This window comes from Haliotis rubra, unplaced genomic scaffold (assembly GCF_003918875.1).
Source record: "Haliotis rubra isolate DU_JTF1 unplaced genomic scaffold, ASM391887v1 Scf714, whole genome shotgun sequence".
Lineage (NCBI taxonomy): Eukaryota > Metazoa > Mollusca > Gastropoda > Lepetellida > Haliotidae > Haliotis > Haliotis rubra.
Genome location: NW_025767429.1, coordinates 314032 through 339698, shown reverse-complemented (window position 1 = coordinate 339698; position 25667 = coordinate 314032). Strand labels below are relative to the sequence as shown.

At 39.0% G+C, this 25667-nt stretch overlaps 1 protein-coding gene across 2 annotated transcripts; it reads right to left on the bottom strand.

Moving 5' to 3' along the window:
• Positions 1-881: 881 nt before the first annotated feature.
• On the bottom strand, positions 882-25549 carry LOC124259225 (methyltransferase-like protein 25B). 2 transcript variants are annotated; one of them, XM_046693334.1, is made up of 11 exons: positions 25484-25549; positions 24178-24300; positions 20295-20366; positions 17006-17227; positions 13804-13909; positions 11898-12491; positions 10750-10876; positions 3570-3661; positions 3289-3378; positions 2520-2614; positions 882-1043 (listed from the first exon to the last, which is right to left on the bottom strand). In XM_046693334.1, exons 1-11 carry the CDS (start codon positions 25517-25519, stop codon positions 888-890), a joined length of 1713 nt encoding a protein of 570 aa, XP_046549290.1. In that variant the 5' UTR covers positions 25520-25549; the 3' UTR covers positions 882-887. The 2 variants fall into 2 exon arrangements, with proteins under 2 accessions (XP_046549290.1, XP_046549291.1); XM_046693335.1 differs by lacking the exon at positions 25484-25549 and adding an exon at positions 24866-24911.
• Positions 25550-25667: the final 118 nt, after the last annotated feature.

Here is a 25667-nt window from a genome sequence, read left to right as displayed (position 1 = left end):
TTTCATGTAAGCCCATACCTCGCAAAGCTATGTATTTAGATAGTATTGAGGTAGATAGTATTGAGGGCTTGCCCAACCTTTTTAGCAACAATCATGTGTAAGCCCGAGCTTTTTTTTCAAAATGGAAGCTACGCCCCTGTTAGTGGGAAAAAATCCATGTAACCATGTATATATACATAACCTACAGTGAGTGTTTTCAGTGAGTCTAAACTTTTGATGGGAAGTATATACAGCACTGACCAATCAGAACTCGTGTTACATACCAAGTTGAATTAGAATTGCTTATAACCAACGAAATCAATTGATTATAGAGATGTAAGAACAGCTCATGCTGTTGATCACTGGACTGTCTGGTCTAGACCCGATTATTTACAGACTGCTACCATATAGCGGGAATATTGCCGAGTTCGGTATAAAACTAACTCTCTTATTCTGAGCAACGATCCTCCATTCCAACTTTGGAGTTCAACATTCAAATTCATCAATGCCTCCATTCACACAGTTTACTGTACCCACTTAGGCTCATCATCATTCTTGTTTATATAATTATATAATGTTTGTAAATGATGACCGCTACAAAATATCGAAACCATTCTCGATGTCCATTTGGAAAAACTGTTTTTGATTCAGCAACAGTCCTAATCTCCGTATTTGGTAAAACTTCAATGTTTTCTTTATCATAACATTGAAATCCTGAACTACAAGTGCCCTTTCCAGGACGACACCTTCCAGCCATACATGGTACTTGTTTTATGACAGGGCAAGATGGAGCTTTCTTTCTTTAAATAATAAAGGAAAGCTAATTGTTAACAAGAGGGACCAACGAGCAAAAGCACTCTAGAGAGTATATGTATATGTGGGGTAAAATGAATGACAAGCAATGATTATTATTGTTTATTAGCTATAAGTGTGATGTTTCTTGGCGATATGTTCTCCTGGAATATTGGTACGAGCTGAGCAGCAACTCCGTGTTCCATGAGGTAGGCGTGTCTGTCCAGTTGAAGCAGTGTCTCCAGGACTGGCTGAACTAGCACCTGCAGACACTGACAGAACAGAACATAGAACCTAAGTACAAGCACCTGTAGACACTGGTAGAACAGAACATAGAACTTTAGTACAAACACCTGCAGACACTGGTAGAACAGAACATAGAACTTAAGTACAAACACCTGCAGACACTGGTAGAACAGAACATAGAACTTTAGTACAAACACCTGTAGACACTGACAGAACAGAACATAGAACTTTAGTACACACACCTGTAGACACTGGTAGAACAGAACATAGAACTTTAGTACAAACACCTGCAGACACTGACAGAACAGAACATAGAACTTTAGTACAAACACCTGTAGACACTGGTAGAACAGAACATAGAACTTTAGTACAAACACCTGTAGACACTGGTAGAACAGAACATAGAACTTTAGTAGACACTGGTAGAACAGAACATAGAACTTAGTACAAACACCTGCAGACACTGACAGAACAGAACATAGAACTTTAGTACAAACACCTGTAGACACTGGTAGAACAGAACATAGAACTTTAGTACAAACACCTGTAGACACTGGTAGAACAGAACATAGAACTTTAGTACAAACAACTGTAGACACTGACAGAACAGAAAATAGAACTTTAGTACAAGCACCTGTAGACACTGGTAGAACAGAACATAGAACTTTAGTACAAACACCTGTAGACACTGGTAGAACAGAACATAGAACTTTAGTACAAGCACCTGTAGACACTGGTAGAACAGAACATAGAACTTTAGTACAAACACCTGTAGACACTGGTAGAACAGAACATAGAACTTTAGTACAAACACCTGTAGACACTGGTAGAACAGAACATAGAACTTTAGTACAAACACCTGTAGACACTGGTAGAACAGAACATAGAACTTTAGTACAAGCACCTGTAGACACTGGTAGAACAGAACATAGAACTTTAGTACAAACAACTGTAGACACTGACAGAACAGAACATAGAACTTTAGTACAAACACCTGCAGACACTGGTAGAACAGAACAGAGAACTTTAGTACAAACACCTGTAGACACTGGTAGAACAGAACATAGAACTTTAGTACAAACACCTGTAGACACTGGTAGAACAGAACATAGAACTTTAGTTCAAACAACTGTAGACACTGGTAGAATAGAACTTTAGTACAAACACCTGCAGACACTGACAGAACAGCACATAGAACTTTAGTACAAACAACTGTAGACACTGACAGAACAGCACATAGTACAAGCACCTGTAGACACTGGTAGAACAGAACATAGAACTTTAGTACAAGCACCTGCAGACACTGACAGAACAGAAAATAGTACAAGCACCTGTAGACATAACATAAAACATAATCATATAGCCCCAAAGAACACAATAATGTTTAGTACAGTGGAGTCTGCCAGAAGATAATCTAGAGCACTATCAAGGAGTTGTGGTATCTACAGACACCTACGGTGTTGGTTAAACAATTCCAACTGTTCTGATCAACAACTACTTACAGTAATGACCTCCACATAGCAGAAGTGTGGCTTGTGTCTGGCGTACAACTCTTGGAGGTGACGCAGATATTCAGCTCTGACCTCACTGCCGACATCTTGAAGGAACAAACGAACAACAGTCTATGACATGTAATGACGATGCTGAAAGAAAACACAAGGGAGATAACTCCTGAAGCAAGCGTTTTCAATTCTTGCCGCTCACACTTCAGACTATAGTAACTGGTCACAAATGGCTAATTCTTTCAATGTTTTGAGTGTACAGTGCATTCTCCTGAGTAAACCTGAAGTCCTACAGCAAAACTTGCCAACACATTCACAACACTACTGTCTATCTCTTGTCAATCATTCAGTCTGGACAGACTATACTTGACATATTGCATGCAATATTGCCTGAAACAGCAAGTTATTTTTGTCTATATTACAGAACGCTACAGCACTTGTAATGATGGACTGGGAGACTTACCATGACCTGTGACGATGGGCTGGGAGACTTACCATGATGTGACAATGGGCTGGGAGACTTACCATGATGTGACAATGGGCTGGGAGACTTACCATGATGTGACAATGGGCTGGGAGACTTACCATGATGTGACAATGGGCTGGGAGACTTACCATGATGTAACGATGGGCTGGGAGACATACCATGATGTGACAATGGGCTGGGAGACTTACCATGATGTGACAATGGGCTGGGAGACTTACCGAGACCTGTGACGATGGGCTGAGAGACTTACCGAGATCTGTGATAATGGGCTGGGAGACTTACCAAGACCTGTGACTATGGACTGGGAGAAAGCATCAAAGCTGGAGAAGTCTGCCTTCCTGATGACTTTTCTGTCCAGTTGGTTGACCTTAGCTGTCACAAGAGTGAGTGAGTGAGTTTGGATTAATCCTTATCTGAACTGTACAAGGAAGGTTTACGCATGACACATATAGGTGAATTGTAAACAGCATACTTCATCAATATTTCATCAATAGTCTCCCCTTCCAAGTCCTGAACCACCCTCTAAAATGTATTAGGTTATTAAATATTTACTATCAACTGACCTTCCATACAGAACAGTTCCAGTATCCCTCTGTAAGCAACATGTCTCACATGGGTGTCATGATCTGCCTCAGTCTGAGCCCTCCACCGAGACCTGGCAACAACATCTGACAGTCAACACTATACAGTTAAAGGCGAATACTGGACAATTGCAATAATTTGCTGGGTGAAAGATAAAGTCATCAGAAACATGTATCCCAATTTTTATTTCAAAAATATGGTTTATTATGTTTTTATCGCGAAAACAGTTTCTGTTATCGGAGCTTCAGCCATTATGCATATTCCGCTGGAATTCACGTGACCTTTCCGCTCATGACGTAATATGTGACAAGCGTCCGCCATATTACCAAATAACAAGCGCTACAGCTATAAAAATCATGTTGTTTCTGTCGTTTTTGTAAATGGTACATAGAGAATACTACACGAGGTCTCATTACATACGCATTATACGAAACGAGTGTCTTTCCTATGGTATCTGACTGAGCGAAAGCGAGGTCAGAAACCATAGGAAGGTCACGAGTTTCGTATAATTCGTATGTAATGAGACTGAGTGTGGTATTTTATTTATTACCCACGTCTTACATGCATTAAATTGATAAAATAGCGTAGTTTTGGTATTGTTGTGGTTTCAAACCGAAACCGGTTTCATAAAGACTACGCCATTCTCGCCTGTCCCCTTGGTAACCGACGTCACGATGCATGTCAGTTGTCATCACCTCGTACAGCCTCCTACAGTAAACTACTCCGTAGCACCCTGTTGCTTGGTTTGCAACTGCTTCACTCGGCTAACATCACTGGTGGAAACATTGCGTTTATGTTTTTCGACGGATATAATGTCTCAGTTCGACTCACAATTAAACAGCATCACAGCAACGTTCGCAATGCTTACATTCCCACAATGCATCTAAATTGTAGAATGAATGAATTCACGTGTTTGTTAAGAATGAACAAGTAGTTCCGTCACAACATGACCTAACTGAGAGGTCATCGGTTATCCAATAAAATCGTTAGAATCTCAGGTCAAGTTGTTACAACACAGGTCAACGCGATACGACACTCGTGTGACGTACGAGATTAGTATGCAACTTCCCAAACGTTGACCACGTGGGTAATAAAAAGGTGTATTCCGTTGCCTGGGGGTGCACGGAATCATCAAACAATGGAAAGAGACAACATTTCTTCCGTTTTCCAAGTAAAGAGACAGATTTAGGCAGGAGAAATGCTCCGATCATTCCGAGTCAGAGGTATATGAAACTCATTGAAAGAGACATGCACATATGGGATATGAAAATCCAAAAGCTAGGCTGAAGAAGGAAAAAGTACCCACGAGATTCATTTATACTCAATCATACCCTGTTACAACCTACTGTCAGTGGTATTTGTAAATAAATTAGATTACAGTCTGATTGCCAGTTGCATTTCCCCTGCTACAAATTACCCCAGCAAATTTGGTCAAATTGCCCCAGAGTTTTGTTCAAATTGCCCCAGGGTGTAGTCAAAATGCCCCAATTTATTTAAAATGATTAAATACAGGCCATAAATGCATAGTTTTGTCAACTTTGATATTAGGTTCTTCATATAAAAGTATATACACAGTTATGAGTTTAGTAATGGAACATTTACCAGAATTGAGATATATACGCCTATTATCAAAATCAGTGAGAGATTTCACATAAGCTTGAAAATGTTTCGCTATAACGTTCTTTTCGGTTTGGACCCCTAAATGCTGCCGTCCACCCGAAACATTGCCGAATACAATGGCAAATCATGATGTACTTGTTGCTTTCATTGTTTTCCATTTGTCCAATTACGCACGTCGGCATCAAACTCGCTATTTGTCAGTAGTGTGTGCCGTGAAGGTTTTTCTGTATTCTCTTTGGCTGACAAGATGTCATTCTAAGGCTATGACCGAGTACCATAACTATTTCCATAGCCCCAAACTAGGGAAACATACATTGTCCTGACTAGTATTTTATAATTCACCATTTTTCGGGGAATAACGTCGCGAATATTAGCTCTGCTCGACCAGGCTGGGATCTTGTATGGATACTTGATACGTTATTAATGAGAACTAGGATCCTAATTTTTTTTAAGAAAATATTTCCAGTGTAATTTTTGTAGCAGATAATATCTATTTTCCCCCGTCAGAACCATAATTATTTTGTTTTTAAATCCCAGACACCCTACAGTCACCCATTTGACACAAAAGGAACTGTAAAAGCATTTTGCTGACAAATAGTATTCTTGTTAAATGATATGGTCTATTTTTAAATCTATTTTGACCTCAAGCAGAGCCTCCGTTTCGTTCGATTCTTCTTCTTCATCTTCAGAGGAAGATTGTCTTGCAAGATGTGAAATCGGATCGCATTGATACGGTCTAACATCCATTTTAGAAATGACATCAGGAACATCTTTTACTGCTTCAGAATCCATGGACACTGTTAACACTATCAGACAGTTGACTATATCAGACAGTTAACACTGTAGTTAACAAAATCAGACAGTTAACACTATGTAGTTAACAACATCAGACAGTTAACACTACGTAGTTAACAACATCAGACAGTTAACACTATGTAGTTAACATCAGACAGTTAACACTATGTCGTTAACAACATCACAGTTAACACTATGTAGTTAACAATATCAGACAGTTAACACTATGTAGTTAACAACATCAGACAGTTAACACTACGTAGTTAACAACATCAGACAGTTAACACTATGTAGTTAACAACATCACAGTTAACACTATGTAGTTAACAACATCAGACAGTTAACACTATGTCGTTAACAACATCACAGTTAACACTATGTGGTTAACAACATCAGACAGTTAACACTATGTAGTTAACAACATCAGACAGTTAACACTATGTAGTTAACAACATCAGACAGTTAGCACTATTTAGTTAACAACATCAGACAGTTAACACTATGTAGTTAACAACATCAGACAGTTAACACTATATAGTTAACAACATCAGACAGTTAACACTATGTAGTTAACAACATCAGACAGTTAACACTATGTAGTTAACAACATCAGACAGTTAACACAACGTAGTTAACAACATCAGACAGTTAACACTATGTAGTTAACATCAGACAGTTAACACTATGTCGTTAACAACATCACAGTTAACACTATGTAGTTAACATCAGACAGTTAACACTATGTCGTTAACAACATCACAGTTAACACTATATAGTTAACAACATCAGACAGTTAACACTATGTAGTTAACAACATCAGACAGTTAACACTATGTAGTTAACAACATCAGACAGTTAACACTACATAGTTAACAACATCAGACAGTTAACACTATATAGTTAACAACATCAGACAGTTAACACTATGTCGTTAACAACATCAGACAGTTAACACTATGTAGTTAACAAGATCAGACAGTTAACACTATGTAGTTAACAATATCAGAAATTAACACAATATAGTTAACAACATCAGACAGTTAACACTATGTAGTTAACAACATCAGACAGTTAACACTATATAGTTAACAACATCAGACAGTTAACACTATGTAGTTAACAATATCAGAAATTAACACAATATAGTTAACAACATCAGACAGTTAACACTATGTAGTTAACAACATCAGACAGTTAACACTATGTAGTTAACAACATCAGACAGTTAACACTATATAGTTAACAACATCAGACAGTTAACACTATGTAGTTAACAACATCAGACAGTTAACACTATATAGTTAACAACATCAGACAGTTAACACTATGTAGTTAACAACATCAGACAGTTAACACTATGTAGTTAACAACATCAGACAGTTAACACTATGTAGTTAACAACATCAGACAGTTAACACTATGTAGTTAACAACATCAGACAGTTAACACTATATAGTTAACAACATCAGACAGTTAACACTATGTCGTTAACAACATCAGACAGTTAACACTATGTAGTTAACAACATCAGACAGTTAACACTATGTAGTTAACAACATCAGACAGTTAACACTATGTAGTTAACAACATCAGACAGTTAACACTATGTCGTTAACAACATCAGACAGTTAACACTATGTAGTTAACAACATCAGACAGTTAACACTATGTAGTTAACAACATCAGACAGTTAACACTATGTAGTTAACAACATCAGACAGTTAACACTATGTAGTTAACAACATCAGACAGTTAACACTATGTAGTTAACAACATCAGACAGTTAACACTATGTAGTTAACAACATCAGACAGTTAACACTATGTAGTTAACAACATCAGACAGTTAACACTATGTAGTTAACAACATCAGACAGTTAACACTATATAGTTAACAACATCAGACAGTTAACACTATGTAGTTAACAACACGAGACAGTTAACACTATTTAGTTAATAACATCAGACAGTTAACACTATGTAGTTAACAACATCAGACAGTTAACACTATGTAGTTAACATCAGACAGTTAACACTATGTAGTTAACAACATCAGACAGTTAACTATATTTAGTTAACAACATCAGACAGTTAACACTATGTAGTTAACAACATCAGACAGTTAACACTATGTAGTTAACAACATCAGACAGTTAACACTATGTAGTTAACAATATCAGAAATTAACACAATATAGTTAACAACATCAGACAGTTAACAACATCAGACAGTTAACACTATTTAGTTAACAACACGAGACAGTTAACACCATGTAGTTAACAACATCAGACAGTTAACACTATTTAGTTAACAACATCAGACAGTTAACACTATGTCGTTAACAACATCAGACAGTTAACACTATGTAGTTAACAACATCAGACAGTTAACACTATGTAGTTAACAACATCAGGCAGTTAACACTATGTAGTTAACAACATCAGACAGTTAACACTATGTCGTTAACAACATCAGACAGTTAACACTATGTAGTTAACAACATCATGTGTTAACACTATGTAGTTAACAACATCAGACAGTTAACACTATGTAGTTAACAACATCAGATTACAGTTAACACTATGTAGTTAACAACATCAACACTATCAGACAGTTAACACTATGTCGTTAACAACATCAGACAGTTAACACTATGTAGTTAACAACATCAGACAGTTAACACTATGTAGTTAACAACATCAGACAGTTAACACTATGTAGTTAACAACATCATCAGACACAGTTAACACTATATAGTTAACAACATCAGACAGTTAACACTATGTAGTTAACAACACGAGACAGTTAACACTATTTAGTTAATAACATCAGACAGTTAACACTATGTAGTTAACAACATCAGACAGTTAACACTATGTAGTTAACATCAGACAGTTAACACTATGTAGTTAACAACATCAGACAGTTAACTATATTTAGTTAACAACATCAGACAGTTAACACTATGTAGTTAACAACATCAGACAGTTAACACTATGTAGTTAACAACATCAGACAGTTAACACTATGTAGTTAACAATATCAGAAATTAACACAATATAGTTAACAACATCAGACAGTTAACAACATCAGACAGTTAACACTATGTAGTTAACAACACGAGACAGTTAACACCATGTAGTTAACAACATCAGACAGTTAACACTATTTAGTTAACAACACGAGACAGTTAACACCATGTAGTTAACAACATCAGAAATTAACACAATATAGTTAACAACATCAGACAGTTAACACTATGTAGTTAACAACATCAGACAGTTAACACTATATAGTTAACAACATCAGACAGTTAACACTATTTAGTTAACAACATCAGACAGTTAACACTATGTAGTTAACAACATCAGACAGTTAACACTATGTAGTTAACAATATCAGAAATTAACACTATATAGTTAACAACATCAGACAGTTAACACTATGTAGTTAACAATATCAGAAATTAACACTATATAGTTAACAACATCAGACAGTTAACACTATGTAGTTAACAACATCAGACAGTTAACACTATGTAGTTAACAACATCAGACAGTTAACACTATTTAGTTAACAACACGAGACAGTTAACACTATTTAGTTAACAACATCAGACAGTTAACACTATGTAGTTAACAATATCAGAAATTTAACACTATGTAGATAACAACACGAGACAGTTAACACTATTTAGTTAACAACATCAGACAGTTAACACTATGTAGTTAACAACATCAGACAGGTAACACTATTTAGTTAACAACATCAGACAGTTAACACTATGTAGTTAACATCAGACAGTTAACACTATGTAGTTAACAACATCAGACAGTTAACACTATGTAGTTAACAACATCAGACAGTTAACACTATATAGTTAACAACATCAGACAGTTAACACTATGTAGTTAACAATATCAGAAATTAACACTATATAGTTAACAACATCAGACAGTTAACAATATCTGACCATTAACAATATGACAGTTAACACTATATAGTTAACAACATCAGACAGTTAACAATATCTGACAGTTAACAAATCTGGCAGTTAACAATACATGTATATGACAGTTAACAATATACAACAGTTAACACTGTACAGGTAACAATATCAGAGTCTTAACAACATACACTTAACAATATACAACAGTTAACAGTATCAGACAGTTTACAATATACAGTCAACTACTTGAGTATATGAGTAAAACAACATTTGGTCAAAATCAGACAGTTAACAATATAAAGTTATCAACATAAAGTTAACTGACTGACTGACTGACTGAGTTTGGTTTTACGCCGCTTTTAGCAATATTCCAGCAACATCACGGCGGGGGACACCAGAAATGGGCTTCACACATTGTGCCCATGTGGGGACTCGAACCCGGGTCTTCGGCGTGACGAGCCAACGCTTTAACCATTAGGCTACCCCACCGCCCCCCATAAAGTTAACAATATCAGTCAATCTGCAACATAGTCAATAATATATGTCAGTTAACAAGATAAAGTCAACAATATCAGACAGTAAACAATACAAGACAGTTAACAATATCAAATCAACAGTTACAGCCAGATAACACAACAGTCAACAGTAGCAGTTAACAGTAAAGTTAACAATAAGAGACACTAGAAGAAGACCACATATCTAGTCTCAAGAAGACCACATATCTAGTCTCAAGGAGACCATAGACCACATATCTAGTCTCAAGGAGACCACATACCTAGTCTCAAGGAGACCACATACCTAGTTTCCTGGGCTGCAAGTCTGAAGCTGACAGGGCGAAGGCTCCAGGCAGGGTGTTGTAGTTTCAGATCTGTGTAGGCTGTCAGACAATCCTCGCTCAGAGGAAAACTGTTGAACCTGTTGCTCTCTGAATAGAAATACTTGGGTGTTATTGTTCAAAACAGGTCTGTTGTAGGTCTGTGTTAAGGTATAAGAGTTAAGCGGCCTCTACACGGCAAACTAAAGTTTGACAACATATGACAACATATGTTGTCTAACTCGAATTTGAGAGTGTGAACATTCCAACAACTCGCCACCAACACCAATTTCAAAGTTGTCAAACTGTTGTTGAGAAATAGGATCGGTCTCTATACTCATCCAACTTTTCCATCAAACTTTCGGTTTGTCAAACTGAGTTTGAAGTGTGAAGAGTTGTCAAACTCGTGTTGTTCAGAAACAACCAATCGCAGCCAACGAAATTGTCATGTAACCACACCAATAGAGACATGGCGCTCAAAATGACAGGAAAGCTTGACAACATGTGTTTGACGTGTGAAAACGCGAGTTTGACAACTTTAAAATTTTTCCAAACATGTGTTGTCAAACTTTTGTTTGCCGTATGAAGGCCGCTTTAGAATCACCTTAGCGCTAAGATCACTTTGCAGAATGACCCCCTTACTGAAGGACCAATTAAGATTGCTTCAAAATGTGGAGAGCCATCATGTATATCTATCATTGTTTGGCTGGATTTGTTATTTTCTATTTGGTTAATTTCTTCAAAAATTACTGAAAAGAGCTTTTCAGAGAAATTACTTTCTCTGCCCTCACTCCTTCCTGAGTTACTGTTAACTGTACAAGCCATATATGAGTTGGCTAACAGGTATTCATCGCGACCTGCTCAGAGGTCGATACATGACCCCAAGTCAACAACAAATGATACTCAAAATTCCTCAAAATTTAGGAAAATAACTGGAAATAAATCAAAATTTCAACAATATCTCCATTTTATCCAAATTTTCTTGCCAAGGGCTCATAGTTTTGATTCTTAGATGAATCCCTTACAGACTGACAGTCAGCAGACGACATACCACGACATAAGCTCACTTGACATCAGTCAGATGAGATGAATAAACTGGATGAAATTCTAATAATATAGTACTGTGGTCTACCTTCACTGAAGGACATCTTGTGATAACAGCAGCTGACCAGACACAATGACCGCATGCTGGACATATGCAGGAAGTACCAAAGCATTGTGGGAGTTAGATCCCCGCAGCAGTGAAGGCCGATCATACACACACGTCTCTCTTCTGATGAAGATACCTCAACAGGAACATCACCAGTTTCAGGATATCCTTGCCGGATGTCATTATTGTGCAAGTTTGGTGTTGTATGAGTTGATTCATTTCCATCTTGACACATTCCTGATACAATTGCAACAGTTTCCGCTTTGTTATCAGACACATCATTGTGATCAAAGACATAACTTCCAAGACACCTCTCTGGACACACATGCTTCCCAGAATACATATCGTCCAAATTTGGGATCTCATCTTGAGCAAGGGCACCTGCTTGGCATTTTCTGTCCTTTTCAGATATGAGTTTTGAATCAACTTGACGTGGATTGTTAACTGCTTTCTGTGAATGAACACAAGGCTTTAGATTTCTGACCGCCTCAGACACTCTGTCTTGAAATGTGGTGAGATGTTCCCGTGTTTGTTCAAGGTTGAAGGCCACATTGCAAATACAGCCATATTGGAGATCTGAAAATATTCAGTTGGAGTTAGTGAGTGAGTGACTTTAGTTTTATGCCACAATTAGCAATATTCCAGCAATATCAGAAATGTTGGATACATGCAAAAGTTTAAAACAAATCATGCATGGAATATTAAAATTGCTTGCACACGATTGTACCCATTATATTTAAGTTGGTTTTGATTAGGTATGACATAAGGCAGAATCAAGCACTTTAACAACTAGAAAGCTGGGTATCCAACTGCCCCACACATATTCTTATCCTGGAGCTCTGCAAAAAAACTCAGATCCTTAGAATAGGTTATCATTTGAATAGACATTTTTAATTTTCCTGGGTGGTTTGAGGGTGTTTTTGTGACTGTTGCAGGGCAAGGAGTTATTCTGCAGACGAGATCCCAGGCTTGTCAGCTGCATGACAGTTTGGTCATGTGGGCAGGGTGTCGGATCTCAGATCAGAATGTCCATGGTTCGAATCCCAACATGTCCAGTACATAAGACACAAATATATTTTTGAGTATACCTACTTCAAGACAAAAAATGTTTTTTTGAAGCAACATTTCTTCAAGTAACAGAATTAATAAAGCAATAGAGGTGGCCGTACTGAAACAATCCTTTTAAAAAATATACTTAATGGCATATTGGCCTTTTGAAAGACATGCCACCAAAATAAAATGTATAGTGACAAATTTTGCTTTAATAAACAGTCACATCATGACATACAGATTAGTTTATCATTTCTACAGTAAACTAAATATAAAGGATATTAGTTCATTATATCTGTAGTAAGTTATGAGAGAGTGAGTTTAGTTTTACGTCGCTTTTAGCAATATTCCAGCAATATCACGATTGGGGACACCAGAAATGGGCTTCACACATTGTACCCATGTGGGGAATCGAACCCTGCTCTTTGGCGTGACGAGCGAACGCTTTAACCACTAAGCTACCCCCAACGCCCTGTTTGCATTATGAAGCAAGTGGAGGGGACTAAAATATTATATCCATCAGTTTGTTATTGGATATCAACATAGTTTACTGTCATTGCCTTAACACGTAACACATTTGATTCCAAAGGTTAAATAGGATGCAACCAAGACTGCAGAAGATACACTGGAATCACCTGAATGACTGACTGACTGAGTTTGGTTTTACGCCGCTTTTAGCAATATTCCAGCAACATCACGGCGGGGGACACCAGAAATGGGCTTCACACATTGTACCCATGTGGGGATTCAACCCGGGTCTTCGGCGTTACGAGCCAACGCTTTAACCACTAGGCTACCCCACCGCCCTTCACTTGAATCAGTTTTACAGACATGATACCTTGTTTTGCTGATCTCTTCTCAGCCCGTTCCACATGTCCATCACAACCCTCGACTCCAACCACCGAGTAGCCATAGCACTTGTGTAGCACCTGGTCCAGGTAACCCTGGTGACAAACAGATCATATACTACCTGTAGACTATCAGGAAATGACACACCTGTACAGCACCTGGCCCAGGTAACCCTGGTGACAAACAGATCATATACTACCTGTAGACTATCAGGAAATGACACACCTGTACAGCACCTGGCCCAGGTAACCCTGGTGACAAATAGATCATATACTACCTGTAGACTATCAGGAAATGACACACCTGTACAGAACCTGGCCCAGGTAACCCTGGTGACAAACAGATCATATACTACTGTAGACTATCAGGAAATGACACACCTGTACAGAACCTGGCCCAGGTAACCCTGGTGACAAATAGATCATATACTACTGTAGACTATCAGGAAATGACACACCTGTACAGCACCTGGCCCAGGTAACCCTGGTGACAAATAGATCATATACTACCCAGACTATCAGGAAATGACACACCTGTACAGCACCTGGTCCAGGTAACCCTGGTGACAAACAGATCATATACTACCTGTAGACTATCAGGAAATGACACACCTGTACAGCACCTGGCCCAGGTAACCCTGGTGACAAATAGATCATATACTACCATAGACTATCCCCAAATAGATCATATACTACTGTAGACTATCAGGAAATGACACACCTGTAAGCACCTGGCCCAGGTAACCCTGGTGACAAATCATATACAAATACATATACTGTAGACTATCAGGAAATGACACACCTGTACAGCACCTGGTCCAGGTAACCCTGGTGACAAATAGATCATATACTACCCGTAGACTATCAGGAAATGACACACCTGTACAGCACCTGGCCCAGGTAACCCTGGTGACAAATAGATCATATACTACCCTGGTGACAAATAGATGTAGACTATCAGGAAATGACACACCTGTACTATCAGCACCTGTAATAGCACCTGGCCCAGGTAACCCAAACAGATCATATACTTACTGACAAATAGATCATGGTGACAAACAGATCATATACTACTGTAGACTATCAGGTAGAATGAAATGACACACCTGTACAGAACCTGGCCCAGGTAACCCTGGACTGACAAATAGATCATATACTACCTGTAGACTATCTACACACCTGTACAGAACCTGGCCCAGGGTAACCTGGTGACAAACAGATCATATACTACCTGTAGACTATCAGAAATAAATGACACCTGGCCCAGGTAACCCTGGTGACAAGCAGATCATATACACCTGTAGACCTGTACAGGTAACCCTGGTGACAAACAGATGGTGACCAAACCTGTACAGAACCTAGAACCCTCATATACTACCTGTAGACTATCAGGGAAATGACACACCTGTACAGCACCTGGCCCAGGTAACCCTGGTGACAAACAGATAGATCATATGTACTACCCTGGTGACAAACAGATCATATATCAGGTAAATGGTCCAGGTACACAAACAGATCATGTACACACACCTGAACAGATCCTGGTCCAGGTAACCCTGGTGACAAATAGATATCATATACTACACCTGTAGACTATCAGGAAATGACAGCACCTGGCCCAGGTAACCCTGGTGACAAATAGATCATATACTACCTGTAGACTATCAGAAATGACAGAACCCTGGTGACAAATAGATCATATACTACTGGTGGCCCAGGTAACCCTGGTGACAAACAGATCATATACTACTGGACTATCGGGAAATGTAACCCTGGCCCGGTAGGTAACCAAATAGATCATATACTACCTGTAGACTATCAGGAAATGACACACCTGTACAGACACCTGTAGCCCAGGTGGTCCAGGTACCCTGGTGACAAACAGATCATATACTACCTGTAGACTATCAGGAAATGACAGCACCTGTAACCCTGGTGAGATCACCTGGCCCAGGTGGCCCAGGTAACCCTGGTGACAAACAGATCATATACTACCTGTAGACTATCAGGAAATGACACACCTGTACAGAACCTGGCCCAGGTAACCCTGGTGACAAACAGATCATATACTACCTGTAGACTATCAGGAAATGACACACCTGTACAGAACCTGGCCCAGGTAACCCTGGTGACAAACAGATCATATACTACCTGGTATCAGGAAATGACCAGGTAACCCTGGGTGACAAATAGATCATATACTACTGTAGACTATCAGGAAATGACACACCTGGTGACAAACAGATCATATACTACCTGTAGACATCACCTGGCCCCTGTAGGTAACCCTGGTGACAAACATAGATCATATACTGTAGACTATCAGGAAATGACACACCTGTACAGAACCTGGTCCAGGTAACCCTGGTGACAAATAGATCATATACTACTGTAGACTATCGGGGAATTACCCTCGTAGACTATCGTACCATTCATGGTCAGCACATCATATTTTACCTGCAGGGTAACACAGAATGTGAGACCCTGAAAGTCATATATGCCTTGAAATTTATAATTAAATTCAGAGTTTGTAATAATCACTCATAACATGTTTGGTTTTCAAAAATTCACTTTGGTTGTCTCAAAATCTGGATAACTGAAACATTTTTGCATGTTACAACAAATTGTACTAGGATGGCATAATAGACTGGATAACCAAGGATAAAGAGCATGACAGGTGACCCAAGAGGCGGACCTTGCTGAGGTGAGGTGAAATTAGGTTTAACATCGTGCTTGAGAATATTTCACTCATATGACGACGTGCATGCAGTGTATGTGTATGTGCGGCTGCTTGTACTAGCCCAGACTGAAGCTGGTTTTATAGTGCTAGCCCACTGAGATACCATGCCGCAGTGAAGCATGAATACCCCACTCAGACACATTATACTGACTCTGAGCCAACCAGTCCTTGTTGTACCCATTAATGCCGAGCGCCAGGCAGGGACCAACAAGTACCATATTTTAACGTCTTTTGGTATGACGCGGTCGGGGATCGAACCCGCGACCTTCCTCTCTCCGGGCGGACGCTCTAACCACTACACCACGGAGGCGGTCCGGACCTTGCTGAACAGCCTCAACATGGACATCACCAGAAAACCACAGAAATCAAGACAAGGCTCTCTCATGCTCTAGGTTCATGTCTTCTTTTTCAACCATAAAATCTGGACAAACAAAGTCAACAGTATGTCTTACCAGGCCTGATCCAACATCTACAATAACATCACAGCCTGCTTTCTCGGCAGTTTCCTTGACAACAGCAGACATAGTGGTGACTTCATGAAGTTTCTTTGGCGACATTCCACGTTTCAGATTTGGGTCTACTGGCTTCTTGGACAAGATGTCCACTTGGTCCCGGGGAAGAGAGAGTTTGTGTGACATCTGGAGGAACCTCGTCAGTGACTCGGGGAAGTGGGGCTGTACAGCATGAAGAGTGAGTGAGTGAGTGAGTGAGTGAGTGAGTGAGTGAGTGAGTGAGGAGTGAGTGAGTGAGTGAGTGAGTGAGTGAGTGAGCAGGTGAGTGAGTGAGTGAGTGAGTGAAATGGAGTGATAGAGTGAGTGCAGAGGTCAAATCAAGGTGGAACTTTAAAATATTTTAAAAAACAAGAACATCTAACTTTATTCCTACTGCTCCTAACATCCATTACAAAAACCACATCATTTTGAACAAATATGACTGAACAATATTAACAAGCATGCTTTTCAATATGGCAACCAAGGTAGCCATATTGAAAATCAGACAGGGACTTAAACCAAAAGCTAAGGCAATTGTAATTTACTGAGAAAGAGTAATCCAGTGTATAACATTTGTTACATCTGACCACTTTCTAGGCATTATGCATTCACAAATAACAACAGCTTGAATATGTTGAACCAAGATGACTAAGCAGTATTCACAAACAAGTATTTCAGCATGGCAGACATGGAGGAGACATCCTTGTGGGAAGAGTGAGTGAGTAAGTTTAGTTTTACGCCGCACTCAGCAATATCCTAGCTATATGGCGGCGGCCTTGTGGGAAGAGGGAGTGAGTGAGTTTAGTTTTACGTCACACTCAGGAATATTCAAGCTATATGGCGGCGGTCTTGTGGGAAGAGGGAGTGAGTGAGTTTAGTTTTACGTCACACTCAGCAATATCCTAGCTATATGGCGGCGGCCTTGTGGGAAGAGGAGTGAGTTTAGTTTTTACGTCAAGACTCAGCAATATCCTAGCTGTATGGCGTGACCTTGTGGGAAGAGTGAGTGAGTGAGTGAGTTTAGTTTTCGTCACACTCAGCAATATCCTAGCTATATGGCGGCGGTCTTGTGGGAAGAGGGAGTGAGTGAGTTTAGTTTTACGTCACACTCAGCAATATCCTAGCTATATGGCGCGCCTTGTGGGAAGAGGGTGAGTGAGTGAGTTTAGTTTTACGTCGACTCAGCAATATCCTAGCTATATGGCGGCCTTGCCTTGTGGGAAGAGGTGAGTGAGTTTAGTTTTACGCCACACTCAGCAATATCCTAGCTATATGGCTGCGGCCTTGTGGGAAGAGCGAGTGAGTGAGTTTAGTTTTATCGTCACACTCAGCAATATCCTAGCTATGGCGCCTTGTGGGAAGAGGTAAGAGTGAATTTAGTTTTACGCCACATTCAGCAATATCCTAGCTGCTATATGGGAGACCTTGTGGGAAGAGTGAGTGAGTTTTAGTTTTACGTCACACTCAGCAATATTCTAGCTATATGGCGGCCTTGTGGGAAGAGGAGTGAGTGAGTTTAGTTTTACGTCACACTCAGCAATATCCTAGCTATATGGCGGCGGCCTTGTGGGAAGAGGAGTGAGTGAGTTTAGTTTTACGCCACACTCAGCAATATTCTAGCTATATGGCGGCGGCCTTGTGGGAAGAGTGAGTGAGTGAGTTTAGTTTTACGTCACACTCAGCAATATCCTAGCTATATGGCGGCGGCCTTGTGGGAAGAGTGAGTGAGTGAGTTTAGTTTTACGTCACACTCAGCAATATCCTAGCTATATGGCGGCGGCCTTGTGGGAAGAGGGAGTGAGTGAGTTTAGTTTTACGCCACACTCAGCAATATCCTAGCTATATGGCTTTAAGGCCTTGTGGGAAGAGTGAGTGAGTGAGTTTAGTTTTACGTCACACTCAGCAATATTCTAGCTATATGGCGGCGGCCTTGTGGGAAGAGGGAGTGAGTGAGTTTAGTTTTACGTCACACTCAGCAATATCCTAGCTATATGGCGGCGGCCTTGTGGGAAGAGGGAGTGAGTGAGTTTAGTTTTACGCCACACTCAGCAATATCCTAGCTATATGGCGGCCCTTGTGGGAAGAGTGAGTGAGTTTAGTTTTACGTCACACTCAGCAATATCCTAGCTATATGGCGGCGGCCTTGTGGGAAGAGGGAGTGAGTGAGTTTAGTTTTACGTCACACTCAGCAATATCCTAGCTATATGGCGGCGGCCTTGTGGGAAGAGGGAGTGAGTGAGTTTAGTTTTACGCCACACTCAGCAATATCCTAGCTATATGGCGGCCTTGTGGGAAGAGGGAGTGAGTGAGTTTAGTTTTACGCCGCACTCAGCAATATCCTAGCTATATGGCGTCGCCCTTGTGGGAAAGAGTGAGTGAGTGAGTTTAGTTTTACGTCACACTCAGCAATATCCTAGCTATATGGCGGCGGCCTTGTGGGAAGAGGGAGTGAGTGAGTTTAGTTTTACGTCACACTCAGCAATATCCTAGCTATATGGCGGCGGCCTTGTGGGAAGAGTGAGTGAGTGAGTTTAGTTTTACGTCACACTCAGCAATATCCTAGCTATATGGCGGCGGCCTTGTGGGAAGAGTGAGTGAGTGAGTTTAGTTTTACGTCACACTCAGCAATATTCTAGCTATATGGCGGCGGCCTTGTGGGAAGAGGGAGTGAGTGAGTTTAGTTTTACGCCACACTCAGCAATATCCTAGCTATATGGCGGCGGCCTTGTGGGAAGAGTGAGTGAGTGAGTTTAGTTTTACGTCACACTCAGCAATATCCTAGCTATATGGCGGCGGCCTTGTGGGAAGATGCTCATGAAGTTTCTGTTTTATCAGTTTCCTGCTTTTTTAGATTTCTACACGCAGAAGACAAAGAACAGACCACAACAAAAAATAAATTGACTTTCTGTCAGTTGAGCTGAAGTTGGTTATAGCTTGAAGTGTGTACCCAGGGGTGGAAATAACCCACTGCCCGACGTCCGATCCATCTGTCGGGCAACAAATTTGTATATCACACTGTACCGGTGTCCAGTTGATATTCCAATGTTAATTATGTTGTTTATTTTAAAAAATCAACAAAAAAACGGTCGGTATAGTGGACAAATTATCAGGGCAAGTGATTTTACATGTGCCACTGTTCCAGAGTACACTAGCAATTTTTAAGTTATTTCCACCCCTGGTACCATGTTGACAACAATATCAACACAGAAACTCAACAACAATGTAAGTTGTAAACACAGAGTTTATTTACCTTGTCCTGATGGGATTCAAAAGGCAGGCCGTTCAACTCCCCCATACTCATGGCCATCAGAACATTGTGCCACTGTCAACATTCAACACAGCGTCATAACAAATCACAACACTGTCAACATTCAACACAGTGTCATAACAAATCATGACACTGTCAACATTCAACACAGCGTCATAACAAATCACAACACTGTCAACATTCAACACAGCGTCATAACAAATCACAACACTGTCAACATTCAACACAGCATCATAACAAATCACAACACTGTCAACATTCAACACAGCATCATAACAAATCACAACACTGTCAACATTCAACACTGCATAACAAATCACAACACTGTCAACATTCAACACAGTGCCATAACAAATCACAACACTGTCAACATTCAACACAGTTCTAGACAAATCACAACACTGTCAACATTCAACACAGTTCATAACAAATCACAACACTGTCAACATTCAACACAGGGTCATAACAAATCACAACACTGTCAACATTCAACACAGCATCATAACAAATCACAACACTGTCAACATTCAACACAGCATCATAACAAATCACAACACTGTCAACATTCAACACAGCGTCATAACAAATCACAACACTGTCAACATTCAACACAGCTCTAGAACAAATCACAACACTGTCAACATTCAACACAGCGTCATAACAAATCACAACACTGTCAACATTCAACACAGCGTCATACATAGACAAATCACAACACTGTCAACAATCAACACAGTTCTAGAAAAATCCTAACACTGTCAACATTCAACACAGAGTCATAACAAATCACAACACTGTCAACATTCAACACAGTTCTAGACAAATCACAACACTGTCAACATTCAACACAGCGTCATAACAAATCACAACACTGTCAACATTCAACACAGCATTAAAACAAATCACAACACTGTCAACATTCAACACAGCGTCATAACAAATCACAACACTGTCAACAATCAACACAGTTCTAGAAAAATCCTAACACTGTCAACATTCAACACAGAGTCATAACAAATCACAACACTGTCAACATTCAACACAGCATTAAAACAAATCACAACACTGTCAACATTCAACACCGTCAACATTCATAACAAATCTGACAAATCACAACACTGTCAACATTCAACACAGCGTCATAACAAATCACAACACTGTCAACATTCAACACAGCATCATAACAAATCACAACACTGTCAACATTCAACACAGCATCATAACAAATCTCAACACTATCAACATTCAACACAGTTCTAGACAAATCCTGACACTGTCAACATTCAACACAGCATCATAACAAATCACAACACTGTCAACATTCAACACAGCGTCATAACAAATCTCAAACACTGTCAACATTCAACACTATCAACACAAATCCACAACACTGTCAACAACAGTTCATAACAAATCACAACACTGTCAACATTCAACACAGCATCATAACAAATCACAACACTGTCAACATTCAACACAGCATCATAACAAATCTCAACACTATCAACATTCAACACAGTTCTAGACAAATCCTGACACTGTCAACATTCAACACAGCGTCATAACAAATCACAACACTGTCAACATTCAACACAGCATCATAACAAATCTCAACACTATCAACATTCAACACAGTTCTAGACAAATCACAACACTGTCAACATTCTACACAGTGTCATAACAAATCACAACACTGTCAACATTCAACACAGCGTCATAACAAATCACAACACTGTCAACATTCAACACAGCGTCATAACAAATCTCAACACTGTCAACATTCAACACAGTTCTAGACAAATCCTGACACTGTCAACATTCTACACAGTGTCATAACAAAATCACAACACTGTCAACATTCAACACAGTTGTAGACAAATCCTAACACTGTCAACATTATATTCAGTGTCATAAAATATCACACCACTGTCAGTAATTAAAACAGTTCCAAACAGTTCTAGACAAATCATTCGTTGGTTTCGACTCAGTGTGCGCATGCGTAGAGCGTATAAAAATATCCACTGGTCAACTTCCGGTTTGGTCGTATTAGCGATATTGTAAACACACTCTAAATAAATGCTGTATGAATATTATTTACGCGTGACAACTGTTCATAGTTGAGTACATACATCCATTTGCCTATGCTTTTCAATAATTGAAGTCTTATTTTGGTGGCATTGCATCAGAGATGTGTTGTTTTACTTGTGAGAAGGGAATGTGCAGGAAGGACGGTGGACGGGTGGTGGTGAGATGTGTTTATACAAGAGCTTGTTAACAAACGTTAAGCTATTTATTTAACTAATTCCGGTCCCTTCCATTCATAAATGAATTGAGATCAGTTAACTTCGACATAAAACCATATATTTGTTTTGATTTTTGCTTTCTTTAGAGTGTGTTTACACTATCGGTAAAGCTTACGACCAAACCGAAGTTGGCCCGCGGATATTTTACACACTCTCCATGCGCACAGCGAGTCGAAAATTAATGTGAAACCAACGAATAACACTGTCAACATTCAACACAATAATATTGTCAATATTTAACACAGTGTCTTAACAACAATGTCATACTGTGTTAATAGACTGTCAACATTCAACACAGTGTATAGACAAATCAAAATATATTTTCAACATTCATCAGTGTTAAAAAACATCACACCACTTTAGTGGTGGTCCGATTAATTGAAATAATCGAAGATTGGTCGCAGTGACTAAACGACCAAGCAATCGATCCTGTTTTCTCATAATCGAACACAAACAATTCTGGAACACTTTTTGCATTAACAATATTTTTCACAAGGTTGGTTTTGTCAGTTACATTTCATGAGCACTACAAGCTCGGCCCAAGTCATGATTGAATTTATCTTAAAGACCCCAAGAAATTTATGTTCCTAACATACTAGTCATCCTTTTAAGATGGGAAATTTGCCAAAAAAACCTCCCAAGAACTACATGTTTTTTCTTTATGTTTTTGTGCATTAACAAAAATAACCAGGAAAATTTCATAAATGACGCTAACCAATTATTTTCGATGATTGATCGGTTGCAATGAAGCAATCATCAATTATGAGATTTTAACCAATTCCCAGCACTACACCACTTTCAACATTCAACACATGGTCATAACAAATCACATCACTGCCAATTTTCAACACATGTACAACAAATCAAACCACTGTCAACAATCATATAATCATGATAATATTGGTCAAAACTCATTTTTTGCCAAACAAAATGGTTGCAATAATAATAAACATAAATGTCAGATGGGAGGAAAAAGGTGCAGCTTGTACAGTCCGTTTGAAACAAAATGATCCCGATGAATTGCAGTCTACCACAAAAACAAATAGACATAAAAGAATCAAACCAATGTGGAGTGCAATAAAAACAACAGACCAACTCTAGAAAAAAAATTGCATAATTTTTGTCACAAAAATAAAAAAGTTGTTTAAGAAACTGTCATCATTTATTTGTGCGTTTTCCCAGTTTGTTACAAGGGTGCATTGGCAACTAATGGAACAGCATGAAAAGCGAGATGTGCGTGCGTTAACGGGTTCTCAACAAACTTTTGAGCTGGCGAGATAACACGTACCCCAGCTGCACAGGCAGTGCTGTATGTACTTAGTAATTGCATACTTGATTCATCCCCAGTCATTTTCATCCTTGAAAAAATCATAGACTTTGTAAATTATAGACTTTAATTTTCTCTCACTTTGTCAATCAGCAGTTATTACATGTCTCTGATGTCTCTGATGTCACTAAATGCACGTGCATCTCGCTTTTCACTCCGTTCCTTTAGTTGGCACTGCTCTCCTGTAACAAACTTGGAAAACGCACAAATAAATGATGAAAAGCAAATATTGTACCTCTTCTGGCATATGTCTCCACACCTCGTCAACAAAGAAACGAGTCGTAACAAAGTTGTGTATCCAGTCAAACTCATACAGGAATTGTAACAGGTCTTGGAACTTTGGTAGATCTCTACTCGTCTGTAAAGAAATAACAGAACATACCTAAGGCATTGTTCCTCACTCATTACATTCAGAGCGTGATATAAAACTATACAAAGTGAAATGTTCAGCTGTTAAGTCAGGAAAATGGTGTTTACTTGATGTGAACTAGCAGTATGATCTGCTACTTCATTTTTTAAAATAAAAAATGACAGTGACCAAAATATAGAATAACCTACTGTACACTCTTACGGCTCATTAAAAAAGATTGAAAAGAGGAGAGAGATATGGAGCATGTTGATTTCCTTGGGATTTGCTTTACAGCTTGGCTCAAGGTTATTGCTTTTTCAGTATCCCTTGATAATTCATCTATATTTGTTAATCAGTGCCTACATCTATGATCGATACAGATTACCAGGCCCATCATACACACAACTATGATTAATCTGTCCATCTCGAAAAGAGACAGCAAACAGTTAATAAACAGAGAATCTCACCCAAATGTCTACTGATATCAATTATATCAACACGAGTTGATAAAGTTACAAATATCATTCTTCATTAGTTTTCAATGAAAAATGTACATCTCTCAACACTGTACTACCATTGGACTTGCAGTGCAGCGATGTCATAGTATTGTGACATCATCAACTTGTACAAAATCTACTGTCAAAACGATATCTCCTAGGAGATATCATATGATCTTACACAAGCGATATCTCCTGTGGAACACAATTTTGGATGATAAATATTCACTTGGCACAATTCACTTAAATTCCTTTATGGTAAATCCCATGTTGATGATTTACACTCGTTGTTTGGTAGATCTATAAAATCCCTCTTTCCTGCATATCTCCTACACTCACAGTGCAATTAATGCAATTTGTCAAGTGAATGCAATCAAAAATGAAATTGAATACATGACATTTATGTAAATATTCTCAACATTCGGTTAGCTGGCTGAACTATCGCGTTTCAGGTGATGTGATCATGACACTTGAATAATCACAGTTATCTCCCCTGCTCTGAGTAAGCTCCCTGTCTCTTCTGTTACTTCCAGATCTAGCGGTTGATACCAATTACTTGCTAGTTTTAATTACTATACACCTCTTTGTTTATAACTGCTACTCAAATGCAGATATTGTCTTTCTCTTCCCATGTTTATGTAGATTCGAAATACTGTTGATTTAGTTAAGTTAGCGGGACTTTGTCCAATGTTTACCTTTTCAAGCAAATCGTGATACGTGGGCGCCGCCATCTTGTTAGTCAATTTACCCAAAGTTTTCTTGAATACCACTGGGAAATATGTAACCTTTCCCCGTATGAGCAAATCAAGGAACGAGAAACGAATTTATATTTGTGTTTAAGAGAAAATATAAACAGTCAAGAGTATTTTAATATATTGA